Source organism: Macaca fascicularis, chromosome 1 (genome assembly GCF_037993035.2).
Source record: "Macaca fascicularis isolate 582-1 chromosome 1, T2T-MFA8v1.1".
Taxonomy (NCBI): domain Eukaryota; kingdom Metazoa; phylum Chordata; class Mammalia; order Primates; family Cercopithecidae; genus Macaca; species Macaca fascicularis.
In genome coordinates this window covers 81,239,100-81,254,950 of record NC_088375.1, presented here as the reverse complement: position 1 = coordinate 81,254,950, position 15,851 = coordinate 81,239,100, and the positions used below count along the sequence as shown (strand labels likewise).

The following is a 15,851-nucleotide window of genomic DNA, read 5'->3' as shown; positions in this document are numbered from 1 at the left end:
AGGAACTATTGAAAGTCTACAACAAGAACACAAACAACCTGATTTAAAAATGTTCCAAAGACCTTAACACCGTAGAAGATATACAGATGACAAACAGCATATGAAAAGATGCTTCATGTCAAATGTCATCAGGAAATGCAAATTAAACAAGAGAGATCACTACTTACCTATTAAAGTGACCAAAATCTGGAACACTTACAAACCAAATGCTAAAGAGGATGTGGAGCAACAGGAACTGTCATTTGTTGCTGGCAGGAATGCAAAGGGATATAACCACTTTGGAAGACAGTTTGGTGGCTTCTTACAAAACGAAACATACTCTTGTATGATCTGGCAATCTTTCTCCTTGATATTTACACAAAGAAACTGAAAACTTATGTCCACAGCAAAACCTGCACACAAACGTTATAGCAGCTTTATTCATAATTGCCAAAACTTAGAAGCAACCAAGATGTCCTTCAGTAGGTGAATGGATAAATCAACTATGATACATCCAGACAATGGAATATTATTTAGCACTAAAAAGAAATTAACATTCAAACCATGAAAAGATATGAAGGAACTTTAAATGCCTATTACTAAGTGAAAGATACCAATCTGAAAAGCCTATATACTGTCCTATTCCAACTATATGACATTTTGGAAAAGGCAAAACTGTGATGACAGCAAAACGATCAGTGATTGCCAGGGTTTGGGGGTGGGTGGGGCAACGAACAGGCAGGGCACAGAGGATTTTGGTGGGGGGCAGTGAAACTACTTTGCATGATACTTGAATGGTGGATACATGTCACTACACATTTATCCAAACCCATAGAATGTATGACACCAAGAGTGAACCCTGATGTAAACTCTGGACTCTAAGTGATAATGATGTGTCAATGTGGGTTCATCAGCAGTAACAAATGCACCACTCTGGTGGGGATGTGGATAATGGGGAAGGCTGTACTTGAGTGGGAGCAGGGAGTATACGGGAACTTCCTGTACCTTCTGCTCAATATTGCTGTGAACCTAAAACTGCTCTTAAAAATAAAGTCTTTATTTTTTTAGAAAGAAAAGGGCTGTAAGGTTTTTTTTTTTTCAATCAATCAAGAGAAATAGTCTTCTTATGTTTTCATATTTACACTTCTTTTTTTCAGGAGGAAGACCTGAACATCTTTTCCCTGTCCTTTATTTCCCACACATCAGGTTGGCAGCTGCTATGCTTTATTTTTGCCCTGTGTTAAAGTCCTCTCCCACCCCAGCACCTACCTGTTCCTCAACTAGCACCACCACATCTCTGTTCTAAATGTTGTTCTCCTGCAATAAAGGACGTTTGAATTAAACATTCCATTTTTATCGTATACCGTATTTCACCATCGTCTGCACACCTGTTAGTACATCAAGGGAAGAACCAACTGGCATTGTTTTGAAGGTGTTAGAAACGTTGACCTCTTTATTTTAGTGTGTATCTCAGAGGTGGGACTGGCAAAGCTCTATTTCACATCACTAAGACATCCCTAAAATGTACACAGATTCTTGCGTGTGGTGTCCGTCGGGTGAAGCTATGAGGCTATGAAAAAACTATTATCATGTCTCACCTTTTTTCCCCCACTGAAAAATGAGACCAGACACAGCATGAAAATTGCAGCTCATTGACTACAGGAGAGAAGCGGACAGGGAACCGCCTCTGGTTTATTGTGAAAACTTTGACGTTTCCATTCACTCAAATAGCAAATGTTTATCAAGAATCATGCTGGATGCTACAGGAGTTAGAAAAACTCTAGAGACATGGCCCCCATTCTCAAAGAGTTTACGGATCTGTACAAGTATTAGGCATATAAAATGCACAAAATGCCCAGAAACTGCAAGATCACTGCCTGTGCGCTCAGGGAAGGCTTCCCAAAGTGGCTGGTGTTTGTGCTGGAATTAAATCTGCATAGGAGGAAATAGTCAGAGGGAAGGTGAGGAAAGGACACTAAATTGAGAGGAGGCTGGACCAGGAGGGAAGGCTTATCTGGGTAAATTGCAGTCTTATAGCAGCTCCATCCAGCCCAACTCAGGCCATTCTTGGCCAACACAGGGAAGACTTCAGGTCCCATGCCTCAGCACCCCATCCTTTGGTCCTGCCTCCCCCTATCTAGCCCACCTCTGGGAAGCTCCATAAGAGACTAAATATGGTAAAAAGTGGACTCTGCTGCCATTTGTGTAGGTAGGAATTTTCCACCTAGTCTGAAAAGAGCCGTTACCCTCTGTCATGAAACAAGGAGCAGAGACTTCACACTGGGACAGGAATCATCCGTTTCTGGCTGAGTGTCTGCAGAGCCTTGCTTGGATTCTGCCTGTAACTGAATGTCCAGACTCCAAGCCTCACGAAAGCCCTAACTGTTGCTAATAATGTCTAAAGTAAGAAACATTAAGAAAAGTGGAGTTGCAGAAGGATCTTTTTTCATGCCACCCGCAGGTTTTCCCCGGGTGTATTTTCCTTAGAACTAGCAACTGACAGGATATGAGTCACAGGCTGAGCCTAAAGGAGTTCTAAGATAAGAACGGAAAAAGTGCCATAGCCCGGTCCACTTTTACTCACTGGAATTTCTAGGAACACACAGGTTATTTGAAATGCCAGCCACGTGGCCATTGTTCACGGGGCTGTTTGCCACGTGTCTGAGGCCTCTGGGTGTGGGAGTGTGTCCGTCCGTCTGTCTGTGTGGAACTGTCTGTCTGTTAGGGAAGGTGTGGAGAGGAGGTGGTAGCAGAACTCAGTTGAGCCCCATAGTGAGAGGCTGTGTTGGGTGAGAGGTGGAAGTCCCCTAAGCCATGGGTATTTTTATATTGGGATTTTAAAATAAACCTCCCTAAAGTTTATAATTAATAATACTTTTGTTGTTGTTTCCTTCCAAGTTAAAAGAAACGCTCCCACCCTCTACCCTCACCACACCACATGGGGCTTTCCTTTACAACAAAGCTAATGGTCTGCCGGGTGCAATCATTATAAACACTACAAGGTGTGAAGATAAATGTTTCTACTTGGGGGGAAAATGCATCTCCATTACCAGCCGATTATGACAGTCTCAGAGTTAAAGCCTCTACAATGGATGGTTTTTATCTGGCCTCTGAGAAAATGTGGTGATGAGATGCGTTCACATTCTCTGAATGTTTGGGGCCTCCCTGGTGCAATCCCAGGTATCCTAATTGCATAAGGAGCCTGGTGGTGCCCCAGTATGGGAAGGGCAGCATGGGAACCCCAGCAAGTTTGGACCAGTGATACTAATAGCTATTATTTCTTAAGTGCCTACTGTGTCCCTGGCATTTGTGTTATGCGGTTTTCATACATCTTCAAATACTCGCAACAACTGGAGGAGTTGGGAATTGTTTCACTCATTAGACAGACGGGAAAGCTAAGACCCCACGAAGTCAAACAAGCTGCCTAACACCCTGAAGCTCATCAGTGGTAGAGCTGAGGTTTGAACACAAATTTGGGTAACTCCACAGCCCACGCCCCTATATGCCACTCTGTGCTGCCTGCCTTTGCTCATTAAATGATTGATCAAATGGTTGATCTGTACGGTACAGAAATTCTTGAGCACACCATGGGACCATTTGCCTCGGAGTGAATGCAGTGATTTGAACAGTCGTTCATTCTTTAGGCCCAGTGAGAAAAAAATGCTGCTGATAACAAACTTGCATACATTTATGTGGGCTCTTTTATGACGTTTTCTGTGCTTTGAGAACAGTTTTGGTAATTTTCTAATCCTACAGTGGCCCTCAGGGGCTTGTTTAGAGAGCCTTTGAGGAGAAGTGCCTTCCTGCTCTGTGTACGTTTTTCTGTTTCATAAAAATGTTAGATATTTAAGGTGTACAACATGATGTTTTGAGATACATCTACACAGTGAAATGATTAATACAGTCAAGTAACTTAACATAATCCATTTCCTGAAATCTACTCTGTTAGTGAATTTCCAGTGTATAATACAGTATTATTAACTGGAGTCTGGATACTATACATCAGAGCTGTGGACTTCATCCTATGGAACTGCACCATTTTACCCTTTGACCTACATCTTCTGATTTCCTCCACCTCCCCAACCCTGGTAACCACTGTTCTGCTCCCCGTTTTTATGTATTCAACTTTTTTAGATTTCACATATAAGCGAAATCGTGCAGTATCTGTCTTTCTGTGCTTGGTTCATTTCACTTAGCAGAATGTCCTCCAGGTTTATCCATTGTGTCCTAAATGGCAGGATTTCCTTCTTTTTTAAGGCTTAATAATATTCTGTGGTGTATATTGCCCATATTTTCTTTATCCATTCATCTGTCAATGGACACTTGCCATACCCTTGACCACAGAAAGGGGCTCCTGTCCCAGAGAAGATGCCGCTCCTGAGCGTACAGCAGTGCTGGGGAACCCTTCAGCAGTGCAGGGAAGGGGGTCCCCAGGCAGTCCTGGGGCCACTGGAGACCCCTTCCTTGTGTTCTCCCAATAATTGAGTAGAGAAGAAGCAGCATGGAGGAGGGCCTCCGAGGAGAGAAGAGCCCTTACTGCCACATCCCTGGATCTCCCAGAACCAGTTCAACAACACGGCCAGTGCCTTTTTCTCTCTTCCTCTTCCTCATCAGCTGTCCTTCCCTTTGCTTCCTTCTGCTTTATTTCCTGGGGATGCTCCCAGAGCACCCTGGTGGCAGCAAATTTGAAAAGAGCCCTTGTTTGTGGAAATGCAAATGGTTATGTGACTGCATTTGCCAGCCCAGGAGATACCCTGGGGCAGGGCAACAGAAAGCTCCTGGGCCTCAGAGTTAGAGTTCAAAGCCTATCTCTGCCAGTGTCCACCTGTGGGATCCGCACAGCAGCCACCTGACAGCCACCATTTACTGAGCACACCCTGGGCCTGCCAGCCTCAGATCTCCCCTGGACCTTCCCTGCACTGCACCAGATCTAGACAGGCTGTCCGCCACAGACCCGTTTCCCAGATCCGCTTGGCACCTGGCTCCCCACTGGCTTTGTCCAGAGGGAGCCTGGACGGTGGGCAGGTGGAGGACCAGGCTACTTCTCCCTCACTGTTCCTACCCTGGGGGCATCTCCAGCAGGGTCTGAGCATCCCCAGGCTCCAGTTCCCACGTGACAGACCTCCATGGTTCCACCTTCCACTAGGGACCCCAGCAACAAGACCCCGTCATCCCACCAGCCCAGGGGTGGTAGTGTCTTCCTACTCTTACTAATCTCAGGGTGTACCTGCTGGCTTCTCCACTTTGCCATCACCTTGTTAAATTCCATCTTTTTAGATACTCGAGTCCTGGTTTTCCCTGAACAATCACAGTTTATCAGCCCTGAACTAAGCCCTCACCAGCATTTCTCAAAGTAGCCCTCAGAGACTCTTGTACAGCTGAGGACCCTGAAGCTCAGAGAAGAGCAGGGATTGGTTTAGGGTCACTCAGCTGGTGAGTAGTTCAGCCGGAATTCAGACCTAGGTCTGTCTAGGCATGTCTGGACTTCTACTCACTACTCTAGTTGCTTCTGTGAGTTTCTGTTTCCCCTTCTCTGAAAGAACCAACAAGATCTACACTGCAGTGTTTTGTTTGCAGGACTAGAGAGAGTGCCTGTAGCTTGCCTCTGACCCTGCTTCACACACCTCGGGACACCCCCAGCAGGGTGGCCTGCTCTGCAGGGAGGGCCATCTTGTTATCCAGCCTCAGTGGGCACCCACTGCTGCCAGTGAGTAGTTTCAGTGGCCAGTGTGGAGAGGGCACCTATTCTAGCCTGTATGGTGGGCAGTGCCTGTTCTGCACTGGCCAGGGTGTTTGGTTACCCCAAGGAAGGGAATCAAAAGTTAACTCTTTTTGGTTTTGGTTGGTTTTTTGTTTGTTTGTTTGTTTGTTTGTTTGTTTTTGGCCAAAGTTCTTACTGGTTTCCATGAGTGTGGGTTTGAAGCTGGCATTGGTAGAATCTGTGGTTTGACTGTTTTTTTAAGAATGTTTAAGCAGCAGCACTGTTTATTTCTCAGTCCTCATCCAAGAAAGAGCTCCTTGTGGCATAAAAGGCACCCAACTCCCACTGAAGCCGTCTTTCTGGGACAGAGATGGAACCATTCTTACCTTGCAACCTAGAATGCAGTACCAAGATAGGACACTAAAAACAACTTTTTCTTCCCCTAACATGATGGAATATTCGAGTCAGAACCCTAAGGCATCATCCTAGAATAGAATAAGCTTCCATTTGACAGAGGAGAAAAATCAAGGCTCAAAGAGGTTAAGGGATCTGCTTAAGGTCATGCAGTGTGGTATGGTGGCAGAACCAAGCCTCATGCCTAAAGCACCTAACTCTGGTTACCATGGAGGCTGTGCCCTGGCTCTGCAGGCAGAGCTAGAAGAACTGCTGCATGTTCGTCATTGGCCAAGCCTCAGCAGGGCTGTAGGGGATCAGGTTAGGGACACTGCCCTGGATTTTAATAGACCCAAATTACTACTGTCGTCACAGAAACAGGCTTGGGATAACTTTGCCTTTCAGTAAAGATTTTGTCCAGAAATATCTTAATTTTATTTACTAGGTTATCTGGCACATAATAGCATGCATTATTAATAGAGTAGCTTAATACTCTCTATTGAATAGGCATACTCTTTGCATTGTAAAATGAACCTCTCTTTTATGATGTACTTCACAATGCCATGTCACAAAAGCACGTGCTCAGAATATTACAGCAGGCTTCCATTCCACCTTCCATGAAATACTAAAAAAGAGATCATCTCTAGTGCAACTCAGTAGCCTCATGATTAATCCATAAGCACATCTTTAACTGAGTTCTCCTAGGCCATTCTTTGTCTTAAGGGCTTCAGACAAAGGTGAGCATGTGGTTCTCAAACTCTTATTCTCCCCTACTGCCCAAGTTTGTCCACTGCCTCCAATGGTGAGTCACGGAGATTTCGTCTGCCATCCGCGGCCTTGTGAACGCTACAACCACGGAACCGTGGTGGAGTTTTACTGTGATCCTGGCTACAGCCTCACCAGCGACTACAAGTATATCACCTGCCAGTATGGAGAGTGGTTTCCTTCCTATCAAGTCTACTGCATCAAATCAGGTAAGTCTGAAGGTCTCGCCCTGGATGATGATGGACCCTCCTTGGACCATCTGCACATAGTGGGCGGTGGTTATGTACCAAGCTGTATCTCTCCTCCCACGCCCAGTGTCAGGAACAGAATATTGAAACATATCATTGCGGGTCGATGGGGCTGCTGTTGGGCTCTGTGCCAGATGCTTATAGGTCCTGTTCAGAGGGTCAGGGTCAAGAGTATTAACCTGTCTGCTGGAGGTCCTTCCATGGAGGCTAGGGGTCTAGGGACCCTGTTCAGAGGGTCAGGAGTATTAACCTGCCATTCCCAGGTTAAAATGCTGACCCTCTGAACACGGTCCCTAGACCCCTAGCCTCCATGGAAGGACCTCCAGCCTCTGTACTCTTTTTTCTCCCAGCCTTATCCCTTTCCACTGGTAAGGACACAGGCCTATGGGTGTGACCAGAATTACATGCATTGCCCTGGACCGAAGTGATGCATAACTTTACCTTTCTCTTCCATTCAAGGATGCATATCAGAATACAAATGATACTGTGGGTAACACCTGATCTCACTTATAAAACTATAGGCCATTTGCAAGCTTCAGGGCTTCATAGTTAAAAGCAAATGACTTACTTGCAAACCACCTTCCCCACTGGCCTCAGTGCACCCGGGCAGTGACCACAGGATAGAGATTGGGGCGCCAGCATACACCCACTGTCTCCTTCCCACTCTCCCCAGCCCTTTCCAGGCTGGGGATGCTGCCCTGAGCAGTGCTGATGACTGCATGCATCTCCCCTGGACACAAGGAAGCGCTTGTTAATGCCGGGTCTCTGGAGGTGCACGCATGATCCTGTGAGCCAGCGAGGGGAGAAGTGCAGAGAGAGTGTCTAAGAGGGTGGGCATGACAAGGCAGGGAGGTGTCTAGGTGACAGACAGGGTGGGCTGTGCCCAAAGGATAAGAATCTCTTCTGGAAGGGTCTGCTTCTGCTGCCCCTGACCTGGCAGGCAGTTGATAGGGCATCAGAGCTGTGGAACAGGGGTCCCCTTTACCCTCTGTTTCTTGCTTTACCCAACCCCACAGCATATCCCAGAACACTCACAAAGGGCCCAACTTCCCACTCCCCTAGCCCTTGGTCCATTTCGGAGCAACTTCTCCAGGCAAGAGGGATGCCCACCTTTGTTCTCAAGAGGCAGATGCATTATTTGAGCCTGTGCCAGGCCTGCGCCTGGGACTAGAATGTAAGCATGCAGGTCTGCAACCTGGCAGAGCCCATGCCAGAGACAGGTTTTTAGTGTTGGGTGGATCCTGATGCAATTTCCGTGAGCTGCAGGGGCACGTGGTATCTCCGGGGAGCCCTGGGGATCAGAGGCACCTTGCGTACATCTCTTGTGCCAAATAAATCCAGCAAATGAGCCCACGGGGAACCTTGGCACCTCTCATGGTCTGGGAGCCTCACATACAGCTTTGTTCTCCCTCACGCAGAGCAAACATGGCCCAGCACCCACGAGACCCTCCTGACCACGTGGAAGATTGTGGCGTTCACAGCAACCAGTGTGCTGCTGGTGCTGCTGCTCGTCATCCTGGCCAGGATGTTCCAGACCAAGTTCAAGGCCCACTTTCCCCCCAGGTCAGTTTCATGTCTTGGCAGCTATGGCTCAAGGTCTGACTCAATGCAGCCACCCTTAGCAGCAGAGAGAATGTGATGAGTGAAAAGCTGGAGCTCCTAAGGGAAACAGGGGAGAGCAAAAACCATGTTCTGGGATGTTTTGAGCACCAAGCTGGAGACAGACCTCATTTTCCTCTTTCTTTCCTAGCTCTCCCCCTCCTTCTTGCAGTAGACCCTTCGCAGGTGGGCATCATGGGGGGCAAGCGATGGGATCACAGGGTTAGGACTGCGGGCTGTGGACTGCTCCACCCAGGGGCACCATTCCCACCATGGTCACCCTGCATGTGGCCCTGGAGGGAGGCACCACGCAGCTCAGTTCATAGGGAGGGTAAGACGCGCACACAGCTGACTGGGACACAGGTCAGAGGTGTGTGAACAAAGGTATTAGGCATTGAGAAGCCTCAGGAAGGAAAAAAGACTTTCCTGATTCCAGGGAGAATCAGGAAAGGGCTAGTGAGAGTCTTCCATGAAGTCTGATCTGAACCCCTGAAGTGGGACATGTGGAAGGCACTTCTCCATCCTTCTCAGCTGCACTAATCAGCTCGGTTTGGTATCTTCAGCCTCAAGTGGTCATCACCAACGAGAACTGCACCAGCACCCTTAGGAACAAAGAAGAGCCACCCAGCACTACTGCTGGCCAGTCATCGTTCCTGGAGGGAGAAGTAGTTTAGAAAGCAAAAGGATAAGTTTATGAGCATTAAGAAGAGGAGGTAAGGATAGCAAAACACTGCAGAACACTAGCCAGGGGCCACTGATACAAGCTGTCTTTTCCTTGCCTTCTGTGGCCATGTCAGAGTCTTCTCATTTTAGAACCTAATGCTTCAGAAAAGGGCATTTGTTTTTTTGCCCACAGGGACAACCTAGTCCCTAGAGTCATATGTACCTGAAAAAGGGACTATTGCTCGTGGAGGAGAAGGCTCCTGGAATTAACCACTTCTCTCTTCCCTCCAGGAAAATGCAGTGTGCCTCTCACACCTTCCAGCTGTGAGAGGAGTGAAGGAAGCGGGCAGAGCTGCTGGAGACAGCACCTGCCCGCCTTCGCCCTTAACCTCACACCCCACAGGGTGGCCTTCCTCACATAGCAATTCTTCCCTGCCTGGCAGCAGACACCCCCCATGGTCACAACCTGACAGGCACATCCCTCTCTCCCTAGCCACAAATGTGTGCTAGATGTGGGTGTCACCTGCATCCCTCCCCAGGCCCAGAGGTGTGTTAGTGCCATCCTGGTGCCACAGCAAGCTCTTGCTACGATGCTGAAACCTTCCTTCCTCTCCAACCTGCTATCCACTCTCTGTCTTCCACGTTATTATATATTCATCAAGGGACCGTATCCTATCATTGAGCAATTATAGTATCTCAAGAAGGCCTAAGGATTACAAAGAGAAAGCCAACCCACAAGGCTGTGATTGATAGTGCATTCGAGTACTTTAAAAGGGCCCTCAGAGCTATTTTTCTCCATATTCTTGGAAGAAAAGTTTCCAGGATATGCACTAGGTCTTAAGGTTTTTTTAAAATGTTCTCAAAACCCTTTCACACAATGTTCTTCAGCCCTTGAGTCTTTCGTCTTATATTATTCTTGAGTTGTTTTGGGAAGGTTGGCTTCAAATACATGACATGAATCCAAATACATGACCAGAATCTCAAGGGCAAACCAAGAATGGACTTTTTTTCTACAGGTTCCACAAAAGTAGAGCCTGCAGGGATGTTGATGAGGGGTGTATGAGAGCTAAGTTGCATGGTGGGGACATGTGGAGGGGAAGCTGCCAGATCGTGGGAGCTGTAGCCTGGGTGTGGAATGTTAGGGTGAGGAATGGAGAAGAGAGGCGTCTGTTCACCCGGGCCTAGACATCATGGAGGTGCCAGGGACAGTGAGGAGGCAGGGAGTCCCAAGTGAGAAGGAGGCCAGCACAAGACAGCGAAGTGGCCAGAGAGGAAGGGAGCATCATTGTCAAGGACGCAGTAACTAGTGGTGGCTGTGGAGGGAGAGCAGTCTGGCTCAGAGCAAGCTCCTCCTTTCCTCCCGCCTCCTGCCTTCTACCCGCTGAAGAGCACGATCTTGGTGGTCTCCTGCCCTCTCTGGGCAGCTTTTAAGAGCTTCGGGACAAGGAGTCCACCACCATAATCTCCAAGCCTTTGCAAGATGTTTCAAAAAGTCAGTGGACTTGAGCATTAGAGAGACACACAGCCTTTGCTTCCCCTCCACCCCCAGACATTTCATTTTCTTGGGTTTAGAGCCCCTGCCGCCAGCACTCAGAGATTCAGGGTCTGCCCACCCAGCTGGGTCTTCTCTTCCTGATATTTTACCTTTGGCCTCCTCCCTCAGTACCAGTTCCCAGCAGAGACAATAAGAAACCAAGTTCCAACCAGGCACGGTGGCTCATGTCTATAATCCCAGCACTCCAGGAGTCCGAGGCAGGTGGATCACCTGAGGTCAGGAGTTCGAGACCAGCCTAGCCAACATGGTGAAACCTTGTCTCTCCTAAAAATACAAAAATTAGCTGGGGGTGGTGGCGCATGCCTGTAATCCCAGCTACTGAGGAGGCTGAGGCAGGAGAATCGCATGAGCCCGGGAGGCGGAGGTTTCAATGAGCTGAGATCGCGCCATTGCACTCCGGCCTGGGTGACAGAGCAAGACTGCATCTCAAAAAAAAAAAAAAAAAAAAAAAAAAAAAAGAAACCAAGTTCCATTGGCTACTTCTTAGCCACCCTGGGTTCCTCTTGATGCCAGGAGCAGAGTGTGGGGGTCACACGGAGCCCAGGCTGTGACGTCAGATGCCCCAGGCTCCAATCGGACAGTGTTGAATGTGCAGAGTACTGAGACGCAAAGGGAGCAGGCCAGGAGCTGCGTGCGCGCCCTCGCGAGGGAGCCCTGCAGACAGGCAGACTCAATTTGCCGCGGCTCCTGGAGCCCTCACAGCAGCAGCCCAGGCCTTGCTTAGATGAGTGGTGGGAGGAAGGAGGTGGAGGTGAGCCTGTGCAGCTCGAACAGGGTAGTGACATGGTGCTTACAGCTTTCCTTTTTTTTCCTTCTTTCCTGAGTTTTTTGTTTGTTTGTTTGTTTGTTTCTATCTAGACTAAGATGTAGTGATTTTTATACTATAGCAGAAAACAACAAAGAAACATGATGAGCATGGGGCCAGCTAGTCCCTCTGGGCACTCAGAGTCCACAGTTACAGTTTTTTGTTTGTTTGTTTGTTTGTTTGTTTGTTTTTTAAGAGATAAGGTCTCGTTCTGTTACCCAGGCTGGAGTGCAGTGGTGCGATCATGGCTCACTGCAGCCTCAAACTCCTTGGCGCCAGGGATCCTCCTGCCTCAGCCTCCTGAATAGCTGGAGCTACAGGCACATGCCACCACATGTGGCTAACATTTTTATTTTTTGTATAAACAGGGTTTGACTATGTTGCCCAGGCTGGTCTCAAACTCCTGGGCTCAAGCAAAACCTCCCAAAATTCTGGGATTGCCGGTGTGAGTCACCACACCTGGCCTATTTTCTATACTTTTAACAGTGCTATCCCACTTTCAATCCCATCCTACAGGACACTGCGGAGGAGCGCTGGCATGCTCTGTTAGAAAGGGTTATGTTGTCCCCTGCCCCATGAGCTTATGGCCAGAAGGCCAAAGCCCACAGGTCAAAGGAGCAAGGGAAAAGCATGAGGAGATAGGAGGACATGAGAGAGTGACAAGAAGAAGACCTTCTCTCTCCAGAGAGTCGGCAGCCGGGATGGCAGCATCGTCTTCCAGAGGAGCCCCTGAAAGGAGGCTGGTGCTTCCATATTATCCTCCATACCGGCTCTGCTGCCCACCGTGGGCCCTGAGGACCCTGAGTGCAGGAAGGAGCGTGGGTGGCCTCATCCCCGGGGTGGCATGGCTCTGACATGTTGGCACTTCTTTCCTTTACACAGGGGGCCTCCCCGGAGTTCCAGCAGTGACCCTGACTTTGTGGTAGTAGACGGCGTGCCTGTCATGCTCCCGTCCTATGACGAGGCTGTGAGTGGCGGCTTGAGTGCCTTAGGCCCCGGGTACCTGGCCTCTGTAGGCCAGGGCTGCCCCTTACCCGTGGACGACCAGAGCCCCCCGGCATACCCCGGCTCAGGGGACACGGACACAGGCCCAGGGGAGTCAGAAGCCTGTGACAGCGTCTCAGGCTCTTCCGAGCTGCTCCAGAGTCTGTATTCACCTCCCAGGTGCCAAGAAAGTACCCATCCTGCTTCAGACAACCCTGACACAATTGCCAGCACGGTGGAGGAGGTGGCATCCACCAGCCCAGGCATCGACATTGCAGATGGTAAGTGCTTGCCCCAAGGCCCAAGCCACACCTGCAAACACCTCCGCACCAGCATCTTCAAGCCAGCTCCTTGCTCCACACGCTCCACCCCCCAGCACAGAGTCGAATCAATCTGTTTACCTCTCACTCAGCTTAAATTGCTTCATGCTCTCTCTACGTGTAGAGGCCTTGGGCAAGGCCAATTATTGTAAGGAATGATCATCATCTTGCAAGTAATGAGCCCATTAATGGAAATTTCAAGAGGCACCAAAAGGCAGTGAGCCATTCAGAGTAGAAAGGCAACAGTGGCCGGTGCTTTGTTTATGTAGTGTCCTTATGATCCGGAATGTTTTTCTTCTTTATTCCTTAATTAGGTAGGACTTCTGGAAGTGGGGTTTAGGGACAGGATGGTACATGCATGCCAGGAAGAAGGATCCAGAGGCACGCACTAGGGCCCAGCAGTGTGTTCTAGCCCCAGAGTTCTGTGTACATAGAAGTTATTTTTACCAGATGTGAAGTAAAAGATGTATGTGTACCTGTCATAAGGAAGGGTAGATTCGTGGTAAAATAGGGAAAACGTGTCAGATTGATTAGGTCTCTGTTTCCTACAGAAGGGGAGCCCCAGTGCCACTTGGCAAATGAGAGCACTAATTTGGCTTATATTGAGAGTAAATGGCAGTAACAACATGGAAACAGAGGTCTCCTGGGCCACCACAGTGTTCCTTTTCTGTAAACCACACTGCCTTTCTGTACTTGAATTTGCAACTTTCTGGCTTGTAGGACCATTAGGGCCTATGGTTAAAATCTAACATTTTATTTTTTATGAACTGGAAATAAGATCATAATTGTTTTCTGGCAAAAAAAACAATTGTTACAGAAAGATGTTGTATAGGAGGTTGATTTCTTTGGTTATTAACTGGTATGTGAAACTTAACATTTTCTTCTCCTCACTGATTTGAGAAACTGTAGATATTTTAATGAGGCATATAATTCCAGATTGTCATGGTGTCTTCTGGTTATGTTAAGCTAATAACCGTCTCTTCTTTTACAGAGATTCCTCTAATGGAAGAAGATCCCTAATATGGGGCAGGATGCAGATGACTTTCCTGCTCCTTTGGGGAAAGGACCTTGTATCTTGGAGTGAGATCACAGAAGGATAGAGCTTGGGGGCAAAATGTCTAACTTACCTACATGGGGACCGCAATTCACATTGTGCATCTCAGGCTCCACAGTGAGGCTGACAAACTGCAATGGCAGTGCTTTTAAATGAGATTTGAGGATTCGCCAAGACCCATGGGGAACCGGGGCAGCGGAGAAGCCCTCGCGCGGTCTTGGATGGAGGTGTTAAATGTGTATCGTGCTGTGGAACATGAGACAATTCCACGCACATCCCACCGAATCATCATGCATCCCATTGGCTGACAAGTCCTCCCCGCCCCCTCTGAAAGCATGTCACATTATGTAAATTTGCTTCTAAAACCTGCTTCCAACTGGCTCTGGACTCCAAATTTGGATGGGCCAGCCTCTGCAGAAAGTTTGTGTTGAGCCGCTGAAGGAACAGCAGAGCCTCCTGCACCCTCAGCAAGGGGTCGGCTCCCAAAGGAAAGGTCCTTGTGTAACATTTGGAGAATCTTCTTTCATCCAGACAACTCTACTCGAAGCAAGATGAAAGCAGGATGTGGCAGTTCCAGTGAGAAAGGAAAGGAAAAAGACGGGCAGACTCTGCTTTCTGGAAATTTTTTCATGAAGTAGAGCTCGTGAACTCTGTGCTGTCTTCTGGTAACATATCATCAGTGTTTGTATTCATGAGTGGCACATGGATCCATGCATTGGGTAAATCTGGGGGGTTTTACACATGGTCAGAATGTATTTAAATACATCTCATGATGGAGACAGTAACCAAGGTAATGTTTTGTTTCAGCATTTTGAAAAGACTTAACATTTATCTCAGAATCATGAGCCTCTCTCTAGTTGACAATTGTCATTGTTCCCCCCAGCCCCAAATTCAACCATACATCTATTTTCCAAAACAGAAATTGTTTCTGTAAACATATCTCACCTTCAAAAGAAGTGTGAGGTTGGATTTTTCCCCCTTTTATTTGTCCTAAGATTCCAGAAGGCTGGCCTCCCAGCCCAGATAGCTCAGCCACCTCACCTGCCTATCATTCCTGCATTCCTACTTTGAGGGTCTCATGGTGCCCACTGGGTGTTGTTCCTAAGAAATTGATTGATTAAAAAATTTCCCAAAGTATCCTGAAGTGTCTCTTCAAATACATGCTGATCTGTGGAGTTGATTCCTTTCCTTCTCTTGGTTTTAGACAAATGTAAACAAAACTCTGATCCATAAAATTGCTATGCTGATAGAGCGGTGAGGGCTGGAAGCTTGATCAAGTCCTGTTTCTTCTTGACACAGACTGATTAAAAATTAAAAAGAAAATGACAGTTTGAAGTGTGACTTTAATAGTGCAGTAGAGTCGGGTGGGCAGGGGCAGGGTGGTGACAGTGATCGTGGATGATGGGATTCAGTGTAAGATTAAGAACAAGAGATGGAAGGAGATAACACACAGACAGTGCTCACCACCTAAATAGAGGTTGTCTCAGAGACCACTGGGCAAGTGCCTCATTTTCTACCAGGCGATTCAGAAGCAGCATGAGGGGCTATCTCTGATAGTCTCCCCTACAAAGTAGACAGCAGCAACATCAAGCTGCCTGGCTGGCAGACCAAGTACAGGGATGCCTCTCCAGCCCACAGCACTTGGGGAGACAGGTACTAGAGTGTCTTAGTCCACTTGTGTTGCTATAAAGAATATCTGAGGCTGGGTAATGCATAAAGAAAAAAAGTGTATTTGGCTCACAGCTCTGCAGGCTGTATAGGAAGCATGGCACCAGCATCTGCTTC

The 15,851-nt window shown here is 47.8% G+C and overlaps 1 protein-coding gene across 20 annotated transcripts in view; it reads left to right on the top strand.

Moving 5' to 3' along the window:
• SUSD4 (sushi domain containing 4) overlaps window positions 1–15,389 on the top strand; it is a 148,765-nt gene extending 133,376 nt beyond the window's left edge. For 6 of the 20 annotated variants that reach the window (XM_074026899.1, XM_005540935.5, XM_074026925.1 and 3 more), the window contains 4 exons: window positions 6,856–7,047; window positions 8,505–8,649; window positions 12,591–12,973; window positions 14,004–15,389. In XM_074026899.1, the coding sequence (XP_073883000.1) occupies window positions 6,856–7,047; window positions 8,505–8,649; window positions 12,591–12,973; window positions 14,004–14,032 (749 nt within the window). In that variant the 3' untranslated portion in view covers window positions 14,033–15,389. Of the gene's footprint in view, window positions 1–1,136; window positions 1,323–6,855; window positions 7,048–8,504; window positions 8,650–12,590; window positions 12,974–14,003 lie in introns of those variants that run through there. The other 14 variants (XM_074026929.1, XM_074026910.1, XM_074026917.1 and 11 more) reach the window with 4 other exon arrangements.
• Window positions 15,390–15,851: the final 462 nt, after the last annotated feature.